The 18,244-nt window shown below is 50.5% G+C and overlaps 1 protein-coding gene across 2 annotated transcripts in view; it reads left to right on the top strand.

The window, feature by feature from the left end:
* COL5A1 (collagen, type V, alpha 1) overlaps window positions 1-18,244 on the top strand; it is a 170,618-nt gene that overhangs the window by 107,352 nt on the left and 45,022 nt on the right. For both annotated transcript variants that reach the window (XM_006863708.1, XM_006863709.1), the window contains exons 26-31: window positions 5,298-5,342; window positions 5,841-5,894; window positions 11,217-11,261; window positions 12,316-12,369; window positions 14,905-15,012; window positions 15,566-15,619. In XM_006863708.1, coding sequence (XP_006863770.1) covers window positions 5,298-5,342; window positions 5,841-5,894; window positions 11,217-11,261; window positions 12,316-12,369; window positions 14,905-15,012; window positions 15,566-15,619 — 360 coding nt within the window. The remainder of the gene's footprint in view (window positions 1-5,297; window positions 5,343-5,840; window positions 5,895-11,216; window positions 11,262-12,315; window positions 12,370-14,904; window positions 15,013-15,565; window positions 15,620-18,244) is intronic.

Below are 18,244 nucleotides of genomic sequence, written 5' to 3'. Positions count from 1 at the left end.
TAGAACTGTACCACCTAGGGACTCCATAAAGGCAACTCAGTGTTGGTAAACAGGAAAGTTTTCTTGGTTTGGTTTGGGTTTAGAGAAGGGAGGAAGAGGCGGAGGAAGGGCAGGAGGGAGACTAAATGTCTATATAGAAGTATGGCTTGGTTCTAAGCACACTAAGTCCACTTGTCATTGTTGCTAAGTGCTGTCGAGTCGGTTCTGACTCAGACGGACCCTGGATAGGGTTTCCGAGGCTGTAAATCATTGAGGGAGCAGAAAGCTTCATCCTTCTCCCTCTGCACGACTTGTAGGCTCAGACTGTGGGCCTTGTGGGCTTATGCTTTATAGTCAAGGCACTCCAAAAGTGCACGAGTGTATTTTTTAAATATGAGGATTCTTCAAAAAGTTCACCGAAAAATTTTATCATCTTTTAATTCTACCTTTCCATGAATGTTTTTGAAACACTTTCATAGTTCCTGAAAGCCACAGCAGGGGGTAGTTCCAGGAATCGGGATACATATAATGGAGCAAGTAAAAATAGTTTAATGGACTATCCAGTGAGGATAGAAATGCTCACCATGCAATATCAGATCAAAACATCTCCTATGGTACCACTATTACATTGCGCATGTGCAGAGAACAAAGATTTGAGGCCATGTATCACAGCTCAGCCGCGGCCGAGTCTGAGTAGTAAGAGTCCAAAGGATTTTCATTTTCTTTGCTCCTTGTCTAATGAGCATAGATTACTTTTTTAATCAGAAAAAATCAAGTACTAGTAATTTAAGTTTTATTATTTTTCCATTCGAAAAGTAATGTTCATTATAGGATATTGGGAAATGCAAACAGGTAGAAAGAAAGAGGAAAATGGTCCAGTTCTTTATAGCAAAAAAAATCAATCATGCTATTCCTGGTCTGTCTCCTTTTCATCTTTTTCTGTTCCAATCTTTTTCCTAAGAGAGTTTTGTCTCTTTTTTTCTCACAAAGTTACTCTCATTTTCTAAATTCAATGGGTAATTTATCTAAGGAAATGTGGGAACTCCTGGGCGGTACAAACAGTGAATATGTGCGGCTGGTCTTTGAAAGATTGGAGATTCCAGTCCACCCTGAGGCATTTGGGCACAAAAGGCTGGCAGTCAGTTTCCCCAACTCAGCCCCTGAAAGCCCTCTGGAACACACGTGGGGGCACCGTGAGTTGGGGTGGGCTGGTGGGGAGCTGGTTAAAGAAGTCTAGCTTCAACGCCAGTAACCGTAATAATGACCACCACAAACCTCTGCTTGCCATTTGCGGTGAAGACAGTGTTCTCGCTTTTAACCCACTCAGCAACTCTGACAGGGTTGCTGGTGGCACAGTGGGTAAAATGCTGGGCTGCTAAAGAAAAGGTTGGTGGTTTGAACCCAGCAGCTGGCTCTGTAGGAGGAAGAAGAGGCAGACTGCTTCCGTAAAGACGTATAGCTTCCAAAACCTCATGATGCAGTTCTACTCTGCCCCACAGGACCCTAGGAGTAGGCATGGACCTGTCGGCACTCTGGGTGTGGGGTTGGTTTGGGAGTAGCTCTCTGCTGCAGGTGACTAAATCTCTAAGTTATCAATAGGCGAGGTTAGCTGTTCCCTCAGGGACCCGTTGTGGGTTCCAACTCCACCTCCAATACTCTTTACCAAAGTGATTGGCTCTTTCTAAGGTATCAGCCCCAATCCGGCAACTCACCAGTGTAAGAAGACATAGAAACCAGTCGTTCAGAGGTGGGACCCATCAGTCAGTGGTCTAAGAAGATGCTTGGGCCAGCCCTCATTTCACACATGAGGAAGTGGAGGCCCCGGGTGGACAGTGACTAGTTTGAGGTCACACAGTGGGTGGGTTCAGTCTTCTGACTGGAAATCCCGGGGTGGGTGTGGGTGTGGGGCAGGCAGCACTGTTTCTGCAGTGAGGAGTTTTCCCCCTCCCGTCCACCCTCCTCTGCCCCTTCTCCCTTCCTTTCTTTCTTTATTGGGGGTAGGAGTAGAGTTAGGGTTGGGACTAAGGCTAGGTCTGGGCAAAGCCTAGAACTTTGTTCGGGGTTAGGGTTAGGGTTAGGACTAGGGTTAGTGTTAGGGGTGGGGTACGGACCAGGGCTTGGTCCAGTTTGAAAGATTAAATCAGGTTTAATTTTATTTATTTATTTTCTTGAAGTTTGATTTGCTCTTCATTTAGATCTTATGTAACTACACTATTCCCTCCTTTTACTTTATGGTTAATTTTGTTGTTGCTGCAAACTGATGTTCCTGGGGTCCTATTTTCAGTCTGGTAGATCTGTTTTAAGGAGCCCTGGTATTGTGGTGGATGACAAGCTACAATGCTAGCCACAAGGTCAGTAGTTAGGATCTACCAGTCACTTTGTGGGAGAAAGATGAGGCTTTCTGCTCAGAAAGATTTCAGCCTCAGAAACTTGACAGGGCCTATGAGTCAGGCACACAGTCACCACCAAGGTCTGTTTTACTTTAGATACTTCTGTAGCGTAGTGGTTATGAGTTTGGATGCCAACCTGAAGGTCAGCAGTTCAAAACTACCAGCTGTCCCACAGAAGAAAGATGAGGCTTTCTGCTCCCATAAAGATTTACAGCCTCGGAAACCCTGTACAGGGTTATGTGTCGCTATGAGTTGGAACTGACTCCACGGCACGTAGCAACAACAACAACAACATCTAGGTTGAGGTCTGGGTGATATTGTCGTGTATGTTAGTCTCAGGTTATTGTCTGTTATTGTTTGTTCTCTGTCCGAATAAGTCCCTTTAGTATTTTTTGTAACGGTGTCCTGGTTTTGACAAATTCTTTTAATTTCTGTTCATTTGGAAATGTCCTAATTTTTCAGCGTATTTGATGGACAGTTTTGCTGGGTATATGATTCTTTTTTGTTTGTTTGTTTTTTCTTCTTTCAGAGTTTTGTATACATCATCCCATAGTCTTCTTGGCTACATGGTTTCTGCTGAGAAATTAGAGTTGATTCTTATTAGCTTTGCATTGTAGGTAACTTTTCATTTTTCCTGAGCTGCACTCAGGATTCTTGTCTTTGGTTTCAAAAAGTTCAATTATAACATGTCTTGGTGATTTTCTTTTGGGGTCTGCCCTGTTTGGAGTTGATTTAGCTTCTTGAATGGCTATCTTCTGATCTTTTATGATGTTAGAGAAATTGTCTTCCAACAACTTTTGAACAATTTTCTCAATGTTTGTTTTTTTCTTTCTTTCTTTTTTTTTTTGTGTCTCTTCCTGTTCTGGAATTCCAGTCACATATAAATTATTCCTCTTGATAGTGTCCCACATACATCTTAGACTTTCTTTAGAGTTTTGAATTTTTTCTGATTGTTCCTTTAACAGATGAATTTTGAGAGATTTGTCTTCAAGCTCAGTAATGCAGCCTTCAATTGATTCAATTCTGCTTCTATCTGTTTCTGAAGTCTTAGTGTTAACCTTCTGGCTCTCTAATTACTGTTTTTGTATGCATTCCAATTTTTCATTTACTTTGTCAGTTTTTCCTTGTAGTGTTTTCCAGAATTCTTGTAAAGTTTTTCAGTGTTCTTGCTTTCCTCAGTCTTTCTCTCAAGCCATCGAAGTATCCTTCTTTTTAAGTTCCTTTTCATGTAGTCCTGATACCATTTCTGGTGTTATATTTTCTGACTCTGTATTTTGGTCACTTGTTTGAGGTACTCTGTTTTTTTCCTTAAATGTTTTATTGTGAATTATGTGATAGTTTACATGGGAGAACATTAGTTTTACATTCATTCTATTGTATATCATCTAATTGTCATGGTTACAATCCCCTCCATGCAATCCTTCCCCCGTACCCCCCAGGTCTTCAGCACACAGTCGCTCTCCCTCTCTGGATCTAAAGTCTCCAGCTGCTCCATCGTGAGGTACTCTGTCTTGACTGTTTATGTGAACTGAAGCTGTGCTTTCTCTGAGATGCTGTGGTGTTGTATTTATATCTAACTGATGATTGTGTGAGGGTGTGCTCTCAGAAACTCACCTCTTGTCTCCTGGTGGATGTGATAGAGACTGGAAGTGCCAGTGTAGTTCTATGTTCACTGTTTGTGTACCGTAGTCTAGGGTGGGTCCACACACCTCCAGAAGCAGGGGTGGCTCCCAACACACAAGCCCAGGCAGAGCTGAGGTTATGCAGAAGATGCTACTAGTTGCTGGGTTGGTGAAAGCAGGGACTAGATGCCCCTCCACTTACCAGGAGGGCGTGGAACAAGGGAGAACCTCGCCCTTCTTGCTGCCAACCTCCAGCCACGTCCTGTGTCTGCCCAAAAAAGCTCGAGATGACTGCACAGCTCCGCACCAGTCCACAGTTTGCCCGTTTTCCTTCTTTCTCCTGTTCAGTGGGCACTTGATCCATGCCTCTGCCCTGTCCTCTGAAGCTCAATGTTCCAGGATAACCATGTGTTGTCTGTGTCAATTGTCTGCATGTCCTTGTTGGAAAGGGTCTGCTCAGCTCATCTCCTACTCCTCCATGTTGTCCCAGAAGTCCCTCCCTGCCTTCTTCATCTGCATTTCCCTGACAGGAACCCAAAGTGTTCAGTCTTTGCAGGCAGCCTGTGTTGGGGTCAGAAAACTCTCCTTCCAGAGGAGGGAGGTGGTCTGGGCCCAGGTGGATAGAGATGGTGACTGAACAGACATGGTCATTTCTGGGGAACTTAGCGTCAAACCTGTTGTGTTTGTGTTCCAGCTCCCCTTGAGCCTACGAGGCCCCCTTGGGTGTTGGGACACCCACTTGGGGACCCCTCATGTGTGACAGGGCTCTGTCTTTGCCCAGCTCTCCCTTCTCTGTGTTTTCCCCTGACCATCAGACACTCCACTTTTTTCTGCCAATACAGAAAGCTCCAGCTCCTGGTGCTCAGGTCTGGGCCTCATTTCTGGTCCTGCGGGACTTGCTTTGCTGGGTCACCTTGAGCCAAGCCCACGGTGCCTGTGCCATCCATCTTCTGTGGAGTCTACACCTGGAGGCGGGCTGGGTTCTGGCTGAATCAGGAATCTTTTGGATGGGGCTGTGTTTCTCCTGTGCTTGCTGGTTTCAAAGCTTGTCCCTCTTTGTCATCCATGCTGTTGAGGGCAGGTCATAGTGAATGAGGCAGTTGAGGGTCCGAATTTCTATTCCCATGGGGAGGGAAGAGGCAAGAAGGATTTGGACCATCAACGTCACCTATCTATTATACTGAAGAAGAATCAAGGACTTAGACCATCAACGTCACTTATCTAGCATGCTGAAAAGGAATCTGAGCCTGGGATAGGCTGCTTTCAGAGGAGGCAGCTGACTAACAGAACCTTCTTTCTGTGACAGGGGCACCCCGGTAAGGAAGGCCCTCCAGGAGAGAAAGGAGGACAGGTAGGTATTCAATGCACCCCCACCCCCTTTCTCCCTTTCAGTTCTCCTAGAGAGCAGGTCCCAGGCTCTGAGCTCCATCCTTGCTCTGGGAGACCCCGTTAGTGGTCCTACTGAGGGTTCTCATGTAGGGGACTGGCAGGCACCTCCCTGTCTGTGGACCTGCCCATCTCCTATTAGCACAAGTAAGGGGTGCAGGTACCATTGGTATTCCATAGCGCCCCCACTTCCACCCACCTCCCACTTTAACCATGGCCAACTGAGTGAGCTTGTCGTTCTGGGTGGGAGTGGGAATAGATGGTGGGATACTGATACAGGCAAGGGTTGGAACCAAGAGACGCTGGACAGACTAGAAGTTAGGGCTCAGTCTGGTCAGTGCTGGGAACAGAGGTCCATCCCACGGGTACTTTTGTGGTCTCTGTGTTGGAAGCAGGAGGGATATGTGGGTTGGAGGGGCAGGCTGGGGTGATGGTGTTTGCAGTTTTCTCTCTCTGGTTCTAGGGTCCGCCTGGCCCCCAGGGTCCTATCGGTTATCCAGGCCCTCGAGGAGTAAAGGTGAGAGTTTGGAGGCTCCAGGTCTACAAGGGCAGGGCTGGGTGTTGCTACAGACCCCTTTGGCTGTTAAACCTTCCTCCAGCCCAAACGGTGTAGCCCTGGTAACGGGAGTGTGACTGTTGGGTCCTGGGACAGGGGACTGAACTGTGAACTTTTGGGCCGTGGGATGGGGGAGCGTGAGCTATGGATTCTGGAGGGGCTGATTCAGAGCAGTGTACCCTTCCCAGTCAGCAGTGGACAGGGCAGCATCCCTAGCCTCCTGCCCCTTCCACATGACTGGTGTCCTAATTTCTCCTGCCATACCAGTGCTACAAGTGGGGAGCTTTAAAGAATAAAAATGATTTTCTCACAGGCCAGGAAGCTAGAAGTCTGAATTCAGGGTGTTGGTTCTCAGGGAAGGTGCTGATCTTAACTTCTGTACCCTGGCGTCCTTTGATTCTCTGGGGTCTTCCTATGACCCTGCTCTTTGCACTTGCTTTCCATTTCAAAGCAGAGATTAGGGTTAGGACACCCTGAACTGGAAGGGCCTCACTAACATAACCAAGAAAACCTTGCTCCCAGATGGGCTTGCTGCTAGAAGTCAGCAAGCATTTCAGGATACAGCTCACTTCTTCATACTCTGCGCCCATTCCCTACAGCTGACCAGAGCCTCACCGAGACTCCAATCTTGTGTTGGAGGGGTGTGAGGCTCACTCCTGTCCTTCTGAGCCATTTTCACATGCAAAGCATGAAGAGTAAGGAGACAGCATCCCAGCAGGTGGCTCCCGGGATGACCGGTGTTTATGGGGGGTGTACACTTACTCACAATCCTGTCTCTGCCCTTGTAAAGGCTCTGGGAACCTAGTTAAATGGGCCTAGGGCTCCAGAGAGATACCCCAAACACAATCCTGTCTGTCTCTCCACGGTCACTATGTTTACTCCAAACTGTGTGATTCTATCTCGAGGTACTCTCTGGACACGTCTGGGCACATTGATATGCAGAGGACTGTGCCTTAGACATAGGCCCTGGTGGCGCTGTACCATCAGCGCTGGACTGAGAACCTCAAGGTTGGCAGTTCAAACCCAGCAGCCTCTCCTTGAGAGAAAGATGAGGCTTCCTGCTTCTGTAAAGATTTGCAGCCTCAAAACTCCATACATGGTTGCTGTGAGTCAGAACTGACTCAATGGCACTGGTTTGTTTGGGGTTATGTAACCAAGGAGCCATGATAGCACAGTGATTAAAGAGCTCACCCACTAACTGAAAATTCGCCAGTTGGAACCCACTGGATGCTCTGAGGGAGAAAGATGAAGCCGTCTGCTTCAGTGAAGATGACAGCCTTGGGGACTCGTTGGGACGGTTCTACTCTGTCTTGTAGGGTGATTATTGTCATAAAGTGTCATCTAGTCAGTTCCAGTGACCCTGCGTAGGGTTCTGAGTTTGAAAATGATGGGTTTGAACCACCATCCTTGCAGGTAGAAATCCAGTGCTTACCTTACAGCATCACACCAGGACTCTATAGGGTTATTGCTGTTGAGTGCCGTCAAGTTGGTTCTGACCCATAGTGACCCTGTATAGAGTTTCTGAGGAGAAAGCTGGTGAGCTTGAACTGCTGACCTTGCGGTTCAAACTGACTTTGCAGTCCAGCACATTAACCCACAGTTGGACTGCAAGGTCAGTTTGAATAGGGTTACTAGGAGTCAGAGCTGACTTGATGCCATGGGATTGGGGTGCTCCAGGAGGGTATGTGGGGCCGGGGCGCTCTTCCTTGATAATCGTGGTGTTGCCAGCTTCCTGCCCACAGGAAAGAAAATGGTGGATCCTGATTCAGTTTCTCAGATCAATTTGAAGAAAGCATAGTTTGGCTTGAGCAATTTGTACACACTAGTGGGCTCTAGCCCACCACAGTCTACCTAGTTTACCTCACTGTGTATTTTCCAAGAATTTCTACATGTCACTTCATCCCATGTTCCTGCTGGTCTGTGGTGGGACAGTGGTGAAGATGAGCTTTTAGAAACTCTCCTAGGTTCATACCTGAAATTAGGGACACCCTGACATGCTAGTCCCTAATCCCATGCCAGACCTTGGCCCCAAGGGTCTTTACTTCCAAGTCATTAGGATCAAGATGTCCCCATTGCTAGAGTCATGAGGAACTGGGGGCTGGAGGTAGGGAGACTTCCTGGTGGCTGGAAACCTTGGGCAGATCCGTTTTCTCTCTGCAAGTTCCTCTACCATGTCTGGTGCATTTGCGAGGACAATTGTTTGGCAGAAATGCTGATGATGGTAGCTCTATGCATGTTTGTTTTACAAATTCTTGCCACGTAGTGAAAGCCTTTGCAAGCTACCTTACGTGGCTAATGGCATAATACCACTTCTGCGAGCTAAAAAGGTGTTTGCTTTTGATGTTTGTGAGGAATGCTCTTATCCTGTCTGTCAGATTAAAATTCATTGACAACACGAGCAATTCAGTCAGACTTGGAAGCAGAGGGTGGAAGGAAACTGAGATTGGAAGTGATTTTCATTGGAGAAGTGGATTCTCAGGCTCCTGAACATCCGAAAATGTCTGACGGCTGCAGTCTAAAGAGCCTCAGGCCCCGGAAGGAAGTGGTAGCTGAAGTGGAATTGATGGCTGGTCATTTCTGCCAAAGCCCTAATGTCTCCCTTAGTCTTCCCTGAACTTTAAGCAGCTCCATGTCACTACGGGCCTCTACTGTATTCTGGGGAGTCCTGGTGTGGCGCTGTGGGATAATGCACTGGACTGCAAAGTCAGTTTGAACCACAAGGTCTGTGGTTTAAATTCATCAGCCACTCTTCAGAAACCCTACACAGGGTTGTTATGGGTCAGAACAGACTCGACAGCACTTAACAATAACAGCAAGTATCTTATGGAAGAAGCTCTGGTAGCGTAGTGTGTTAGGAGTTGGACTGCTAACTGCAAGGTTAGCAGTTTGAATCTACCAGCTCTCTGCAGCAGACAGATGAGGCTATCTGCTCCCTTTAAAATGTACAGCCTTAGGAACCCTATACAAGGTAGCTCTGAGTTAGAATTGACTCCACGGCACAGAACCACCACCGCCACTGTGTTTGTGGAGTCCTGGCATGGTGGTTTAGGATAAGCACTGGAATTCTAACTGCAAGGTCAGCGGTTCAAAGCCACTAGCCACTCCTTGGAAAGCCACTCCCTATAGGCCAGTCATGAGTCGGAACTGACTCGATGACACTTAACAAGTGGAACCCTGCTGACACAGTGGTCAGGCACTTGACTGCTGAAAAGTGGGTGGTTCAAACCCACTATCCTCTCTGGGACAAAGATGTGGTCAGCTGCTCCCTTGAAGATGGCAACCCCCATGGGGCAGTTCTACTTTGCTCTGCTGTTGTTAAAAAAGCTAAGTGCTGTCGAGTCGGATCTGACTCATAGCGACCCTGTACCCTGTACAGTGTTTCCAAGGAGCAGCTGGTGAGTTGGAACTGCCCGCCTTTATGGCCCAAACCGACTTTGCAGTTTACTGTATTAACCGGCAGTCCCACACCACAAGTCCCTGCTTTGCTGTTCAGCATCGCTATTAGGCAGAATACAGGTTGATGGGCCAAATGTGGGAGCTGGTGCTAGGCAGCTGAGGTGCTGCAGGGACCCCCAGCTATCGCGAGGCTGTGCTGGGCTGCTCAGAGCAGGCCCCCCTTGCTGGCGTGTTAAGTTTGATGTCATTCTGTGGACTCATGTTTAAGCCGGTTGTGGAGGGAGGCCCCCTGAGGCTGCACCCACCGTCCCCGGCCTGGCTCCTGTTGAACAATGACGCAAACGCCTGCCACGCCAGCCCACAGTCATATATGAGGGGGCTTCAAAACATTCGTGGAAAAATGGAATGAGAAGATCATGGGATTGTCCCATGAACTCGTTGAAGCTCCCATAATGCCAGGCTGAGTTAGCAGGTCTGTTCTGCAGCCGGGCTCATCCCACCACCCCTGCCTTCCTACCCACCTCCACTCTGTGTTCTGAGGCCACTGCTCTGAGCCCAGTAGGAGGCTGGGCTGGGTCAACAATGGGAGTGGGTGTGCCCTGACTGGGGGTCTTTCCGGGTGACCCAGCCGGTAGTCAGCTCCTCAGAGAGATAGTGTATCCTCTCCCATGAGGTGCCCTGAAATAAGGGAGCTATAGGGTCTCTGCTCCCCTGCCAAATTGCAGCTCTGCTGTTTCTAGCATCCCTCCCCGTTCCTCTCCATCCCTCCATCCAGGACCCCCAGGGAGGGACAAGCTTTAGAACTGCCCAGTCTGAGGAGCGCTCTGGTCATAAGAGGGCAGCTGGTAGTCAGTGGTCCTGGGAGGAAGGGGCTGCTGGGAGGCCATGGCTCTTATCCATGGGCAGGTGGCCTGAGAGAGCCTAGGGCAGCCAGAGGGGTGAGTCTCTGTGGCCAAAGGCCAGAAAGCCTAGGATGTGGCTGTTTCTCATCCCATTCCCTGGGCGCCTGGTGCAGGTACTGTGAGCGCCACAGTCCAGAAGGTCGGGCTGCTCACCTTGGACTCTTGTGTTTGCTGGGAGAATGGGGGGATGTGTCTTGAATTGATTCTGATTATAATAAATAGTAATTAGTCAGCCTGAGTAATAATGCTGCTAATCCTAATGGAGGCCTTGGATGTGGAAACAGTTAAAGGGCTCAACTTGTAACCAAAAGGCTGGGTGTTGAATCTACTTAGAAAGCCCTGGAGATTCCTGTCCCAAAGATTCATGTCATTGAAAACCTCATGGAGCACAGCTCTACTGTGACATCATGGGGTTACCATGGTTCAGAACTGACCCAACAGTAACTAAACCACAACAATCATATGGCATAGGCACTGGACTGCTAACCACAAGGCCGGTGGTTCAAACCCACCAGCCACTCTTGGGAACCCTGTACAGGGTCGCTACTGATGAGAAAGAATTAAAATAATAAGATGGCCACAACTGTCATTCTACTGTGAGCCAGGTGTTTACCTGGGTTTGCTCCCCCTGGTTTCGTCCCCACTTCCTAAATGAGGCTACCAAACCATAGACCGTGGCCGGGACCTCACCAATCTCCTTTTCCCAAAATTTCAGAGTGAAGGGAGTGTTTCTACAGGGGCAACGGGGTGGGGGTGGGGGCGTCCATAAGAAGGTGTGCTGACCAGGGAAGGGCCCTTAGAAGGAAAGCTGTCTGAGCTTGGGTCAGGGCCTCCTGAATCCCCCGGGTCCCTCGGCAGGGAGGGTCCTTTCCCCTGAGAGCATGGACACATGCAGAGACCGGGTGTGGTTGGCAGGGTGCGGGGTGGCTGAGGCTGTACCTGGTCCTCACACAGTCTGTAACTGTTTCCCTCTCCTGACTCCCAGGGGGCAGACGGCATCCGAGGCTTGAAGGGTACCAAGGGGGAGAAGGTGAGTGTTGGCTGTCCCACCTGGCAGCGTCCCGCCTCAGGCCTTACACGATGACTGGGATCCCATAAAATAAACTGGAGCTCAGGTGGTTGCTGAGTGTGAGGGGAGCAGAGACCACTTGGGGTGGGAGCTTGTTTATGTGCAGAGGGGAAAAGGGCAGGTAGAGATGGCCACAGGACACCCTTTCTCACTGGCTCCTTAGCCAGAGGCAGGGCTGCTGGGATTGTCCCATGCTGGCTGGGTGGCACAGGGCTACCTTCTGGCCTGGGGAGTCACCAGGTATTTCTCCCCCCACCCCCAGGACGGGGTTTGGGGGGCAGAGGCCGCTTAGGGCGGGGTGAGCAGTGACCTATCCAAAGCTCGGCATCTCTTGTGGTCATGGCTGCCTAATGGCCAGTACTGTCTGTGCTCAGCATAGTGGACAGGGGCCTTGGAGACCCAAGGACATGTCCCCTCCAGCACATCCTGTCCTCCTCTTCTCTAGGCTGCTGAAGAATCAGGAGGGTGTGTGGAAGCCAGGGTCCTTTTCTGGGAGAGGGTTTCCTGGGGGTAGGAAGTGCATGTAAGCTAGGACCTGGGGCAGACAGCAGACCCCTGAAACTCAGAGACGTCTCTGTGAATCCCACCTGCACAAATGCCCGGATCTGCACAGCCCTCTCTTCCAGAAAATGCCCAAGGTGTACCTGTGGGCTGTCATCTCTGCCGGCAGGTGGCGCCCTCCTGTGGGCTCTGTGCCCACTGTAGTCTCCCAGGAAGCCTGCCTTAAGCAATGCTGGCAGCTGAAATTCAGATTCTCTGGGAACATTCTTCCTCCAGCTCCCCCTCCTTAAACTCGAGTATGCAGTGATTGGATAGTGGACACATCCCCTAGCCCACAACTCAGAGGCCCTGGGCCCCCACTCCCCAACCAGAACCTTAAGTACAGAGGGCTGTGGACTACCAGCTTCCTGCCCATTGTGCTGTCCAGAGTCTGGGGGTGAGGACCCGATGTGAACAGGGGTCTTGCTCTGCTGGGAAGCAGCTCATTGGTTTTCATCCTTGTCTTCCTGTCCAGGGTGAAGATGGTTTTCCCGGGTTTAAAGGAGACATGGGCATCAAGGGTGACCGGGTGAGTGTTTGGAGTCTGGGGTTCAGGTTGGGAGAGACTGGACAAGTCTGTGGGAAGGAACAGGGTGCATGGGGTCATAGCAGGCTTCTTACGGGACCCCTCTTCAGACAGTGCCAGTCAGGGTACGGGGACAGCAGGGGTCCAAGTGCCGGACTCTCTCTAGCTCCTCCTCTCTGAAAGTATTAGCCCTATGGGGTTAGGGACAGGTGTAGTCACTGGTCTTCGTGTCCTGTGTCCATGTGGGTCTTAGTCTCTTGGAGCTACTGTCACAAAACATGTGGGTGGCCTCAAAGAACAGGTATTTGTTTCCTCACACTCTGGAAATTTCAAGTTCCTTCTGGAACCTCACGTCTAGTTGAGGTGTTTGCGGTGGCCCTCGATGATCCTCATGGGTATCTGGTGGATTCGGTTTCTGTCATGAGACACACTTACAGGGAATAGGGCTATTCTGTGGGTGAGCTCACTAGCATTACAAAGGAAACTCTGTCTCCAAATACATTCACAGGCAGGGGGTCCTGATGCCCACCTGTCTTTTCAGGACACAAGTCCGACTTCATGGGGTCAATGGGGATTTTTAAAAAATTGACTCAATGACCGCGATGTGGGACAAGACAGGAAGGGCCTGCAGACATTTGGCCACAAGGCCACGCTCAGAACTGACCCTGGCCAGACTGGGGGCTTGCTGTTGAGTCCGTGGAACTGCTCAGGACTGCTAGGACCCCTGACAGCTCTGCCATCTTGCATGGGACTGCCAGGAAAAGATGCACCCACTTGTAATGAGTAAGGCAGCTGAGCTCCAGAGAAAACCAGTCTCTCTGGAGAGGAGGGGGCTCTGTATCGGAGGCACAGGCTGCTTTCGTGTAAGTGAGGAGAGGGGATGCAAAGGCTGCTCATGGGAGTTTCTGATGAGGTGGCTTTCCTGGCCCCCTGACACCTCCAGGAAGGGTAGACGCCCAGGCAGAGGTATAGATGGGCCTCCATCCTTGGTCCAGGTGAGTCAGGGTAGCTAGGTGAGCACCGCGGGCGGCAGCCACAGCACCTGGCTGGATGCCTGTCAGCATGTAAGGGCTTCTCATTGGCTGCTTCAAGGATCCCCCTGCGAAGTGGGGTCCTGGGCTCCTCCAGAAGCTGCCAGAAGGAGAGACCTCCCTGTGTGCTCATCATTTCATCCTCCCTGTGTGCTCATCACTTCATCCCATGACAGGCAGGAGACTCATCCTGGAGTGTCTCTATCAGAGCTGGGAGAAGTGAGGCATCCCCAGCCTAGAACTTTCTCCATAGTGGGAGATACACACCTAAAGGTCCCTCTCAGCTTGGTGTGACGCCTTTTATCCTCCTCTCTGATGGTTACATCCACATTTGGGGTCCATATGATGAGATGCATCTTTGAAGGAGTTGGCACAAAAGATATGCCATGGTCTTCCTCCCTGCGAGTGAGGTTCTTGTCGTTGCTGGGTGGCTGGGACACGTCTGGAGCCTGGCGCTCTGCAGGTGCCCTGTCTGGTGTGAGAGGGAGGGTCTTTATGGTAGAGGCAGCACACACTAAACCATCATTCAAGCCGCAGCGCAGGAATTCTGATGCCGTTTGCCTGATTGTCATGCAGTACACGTTTTGGTTTGGAACTGCTCAGCTGGCTGGTGTACAGCTGTTCTTGGGAACAGATGTTCCGAGGGCTTAGCAAGAGGCAGGCAGGGCATTCTGGGACTCACTGTGCTCTGCTCTTGACCTTGGAAGCCCCCTTCCTTGCCTGAGCCAAGGTTTCCCATCCACGACTTGGGGTTGTTGGATACAGTGACAACTAAACCTCTTCTGTCCCTAAGGTGACATTCCCCGGGCCGTCGGTGGGCCTCTCGTGCCCAGGTAACTACGTAGCTTAGGGCCTGGTACCCATTTCAACACCTCCCGTGATTTCAGAACAGGAAAGCGATATCCCTCATGCCTCACAATTTTGGGTTGTCTTGCTGTCTTTGGGGAAGTAAGTCTTGGGCAACACAAATGGTCTGCACTGGATAATGTAAAGGTTGGTGGTTCAAACCCACCCAGTGTCACCAGGGAAGAAAGGCCTTGCCTATCTGTTTCTGTAAAGATCACAGCCAAGAGGACCCAGTGGGGCACAGGCCTCCTCTGCACACATGGGGTCACCAGGAGGATGGCAATGGGGAGCTTGTGTTTTTCCAGTCTGGGCTTCTATCCATTTTATTTTGGGGAGAGCTCCTATTGTTCGCCAGCTGGTTTAGTCAAGAGGAACTCAGTTTAGAGACGGTGATTGGGAAGTGGGAGCTGGCAGCCCGCTGGAATAGCAGGACAGCCTTGGCAGCGAGGTGGCAGCGAGGCCAAGCCTTGTAATTTGCTGCAAAATGGGCCCGCTTTGCCAGTAACATGAGCCCAGGCCATCGGCTCAGGGAGTCAAGGGCGGTTGGAGGACCAGCTGTCTGGGATGCAGCTGCTAGTCCCCCGGGAAAGGCCATGGGAGCTGTGCGGGTGTAGGGGTGCGAGCTGGGCGCCTCCCTCACCTCTTCTTCTCTGACTTGCAGGGAGAGATTGGCCCACCTGGTCCCCGAGGGGAAGATGGTCCTGAAGGCCCGAAGGGTCGAGGAGGCCCCAATGGTGACCCTGGCCCCCTGGGGCCCAGTGGGGAGAAGGTAAGTGAGGCAGAGCAGACTTGAATGCATTCCACCAGGGCCTCAGGCCACCCTCCCGACAAGTGCATTGTGGGCAGAGCACTGCTTTCTTATCCTGTGTGGGACCCTCTGGGGCACCACCTATAGGCATCACCCTCACATGGGCAATCTAACTGCCCATCTCTGTGGGATTGGCAGAGTAAGCATGGGGGCATCTTCCCAACACCTCCCCCGAGGCTGGAGCTCTGACAGATGACAAACGTCACCCTGGAGAAGACATGGGGTTGTGTCTTTAAGCACTCTGGTCAGAGATGGCATCTGATCCCTACTCAAGGGGCCTTTGTCTTAAGCCAGGTCAGGGGTTTCTGGAACCTTCCTGTCTTAACTTCTTGGGTGCTTCCAGAAGTCGCCCTGCAAGGACCAGCCTCTTCACTATGACCACACTCTTCGGCCTCTGGAAACCTGTCCTACCTAGTCCACTCCCCTTGTCAAACCATGCTGGCTTCTGTCTGCCCTAAGGTAACACCATCTGATGAAACTCTATCTAACATGACTCTTATCTTTCTTTCCCCAGGGAAAACTCGGAGTACCAGGGTTACCAGGGTACCCAGGAAGACAAGGACCCAAGGTAACTTACATCCTTACATCCTGTCCAGATGCTCCCAGCCTGTCCCCACCCTGCACCTCTGGCACGGACAGATGCCAGACCCTGGTGTCCATTAAGGTCACTCTGTGCACAGTCTTGGCCTCCTTTTAGCTAATTTGGAAGGACAGCAGCTGATCCTTCAGAAAATGGAACAGACCCTGAGCTGAAGGAGGCAGGACGTCCACCTGAGGTCCTCCAGGGGAACTTGGGGCCTGTCTCCTCTCAGATGGGACTTGTTTGTGAGATTTCAGGTCATTTGTTCCTAACTGAGATACAGAGAAAGACAAAACCTTTCTAACATGAAGTCATGTTCAGGTTTAAGTGAAATTGTTCCTTAAGGCTTTGGAAATCATTGAAAACATTATTATTTTTTTTCTCCCCCTCAAATCCCACATTTTATCATTCATGGATCTTCCTTAAAGAGTAGCTGGCTGCCAGACATGAGAGTCATAATTAAAGAGCTGAGAACCCCTGTCTCCCTCCAATTTGTATCTGTGGCTTTTCTGTGTACCATTAGTTCAGGACTCAAACACAAGCCTCGTCAGCACAGGGGGCATGGGCTGAGTGCTCCCACCCAGTGAGGAAATGTCTGATCCCCATCCCTCCTCTGCAGAAGGACAGTGACCTACAGTGTGTGCAAGTCCACCCCCAGCACAGGAGGGGATGTACTGTGAACTGGGTTCTTGTGTCCCATCAGATGTCCCTGCAGACCATGACAGTGGGCCTGGTGGGCACAGCCTCTGTCTTTCAGCATAAGTCCATCTGGGGTTGGGGAGGAGAGGAGAGGGCAGACAGACAGCAGGCCCAGACAGCCTTCTGGAGAGATGAGGGTGTGACTTTGAACTGCCTGCATGTCTCATGACTAAATGCAGGGATGGCTCCCACATGCAGTCCCCATCCTGAAGGGGGCTCTGGTGGTCCCCTCACTTCAGATGTCCTCATTGTCATCTCTTTTGGGGTTGGCATTGGGCCTAAGAGTGGCTGGTGGACTCAGTCCCTCAGAGGGATAAGAACCCTATGTGTTCTTCCAGAAAAGCACTTTTAGGTGAGGGCTTTTAGCTATGCAGGGAGGAGAGGCTCATGGAGAGTAGCTACCTGCACCAATACTGTGGATGGGAAAGTGATGCCCATGCCCGGGAACTGCCCATCTCCCTTCTGTGTCCCTCGCAGAGATCTGGGTTGAGTGGCTGCTTGATACCACCCTGGGTTCATTAGTGTTTGTTGTGACTTTGAAAGCTGTCATTCTGTACATAGTAGCATCCTGGGAAGACAGCATTGTATAGCAACAAGGAATAATAAACAAAACATCATCAGTGTGAGACGTGTACCTTCTCATCGCCAGCTAAGTCTTACAGTATTGTTTCCTTTTCTTCCGCATCAGCTGCATTATGCAGATGTGGTGTGTGAGTGGAGGGTGGGTGGGGGAAGTGTGGTTAAGACTCAGTTTGGAATTTTAAATTTGGAGTCTCCAAGATCAGCACGAAATGTTTGTGGGGTGGGCAGATGGGTGGAGAAATGACTAGGCGGATCCATGAATAATACAATGTGGGATCGGAGTGAGGGGCTGGGTGGGTGGATGAGTGGGTAGATGGCAGATGAGTGGATACGTTAAGTGGCAAAGTGGATGGGTGGATGGGCAGATGGAGGAGTGAATGCATGGGTGAGTGGATGAGTGGGAGGATGAGTGGGTAGGCAAATGGGTGGATGAGTATATGGAGCAGATGAATGGGTGGATGGAAGGGTAAGTGGATGGGTCAGTGGGTGGGTGGATGGATGGATGGATGGAAGGAAGGATGGATGGATGGATGGATGGATGGATGGATGGATGGATGGATGGATGGAAGGATGGATGGATGGATGGATGGATGGATGGATGGAAGGATGGATGGATGGATGGATGGATGTGCGAGTAGATGAGTGGGTAGACAAATGGGTGGATGAGTATATGGGGCAGATGGATGGGTGGATGGAGGGGTAAGTGGATGGGTCAGTGGGTGGGTGGATGGATGGATGGAAGAATGGATGAATGGATGCACGAGTGGGTGGATGAGTGGGTGGATAGGTGGATGGGATGGATGGATGGGTAAGAGGATGGGTAAGTGGATGGGTGGATGGATGGATGGATTTATGGGTGGATGGATAGGTAAGTGGATGGGTGGGTGGGTGGGTGGATGGATGGATGGTTCAGTGGGTGGGTGGATGGATGGAATGATAAATGAATGGATGGGTAGGTGGATGGGTGAGTGGTTGAGTGGATGAACTGATGGATGGATGGATGGGTAACTGGATGTGTCAGTGGGTGGGTGGGTGGATGGATTGATGGGTGGATGGATAGGTCAGTGGATGGGTGAGTGGGTGGGTGGGTGGATGGATGGGTGGATGGATAGGTGGATGGATGGATGGGTAAGTGGATGTGTCAGTGGGTGGGTGGGTGGATGGATGGATTGATGGGTGGATGGATAGGTAAGTGGATGGGTGAGTGGGTGGGTGGATGGACAAGTGGATGAGTGTGTGGAACTCATGCCACGACCACTAACTATGACACAGACTGCCCCTCCCCTCAGTTGCACATGCAGCACAACCCACCCAGAAATCCCATGCTCATGA

This window comes from Chrysochloris asiatica, unplaced genomic scaffold (genome assembly GCF_000296735.1).
Source record: "Chrysochloris asiatica unplaced genomic scaffold, ChrAsi1.0 scaffold00056, whole genome shotgun sequence".
NCBI classification, from domain to species: Eukaryota; Metazoa; Chordata; class Mammalia; order Afrosoricida; family Chrysochloridae; genus Chrysochloris; species Chrysochloris asiatica.
This window is presented reverse-complemented; position numbering and strand designations above follow the sequence as displayed.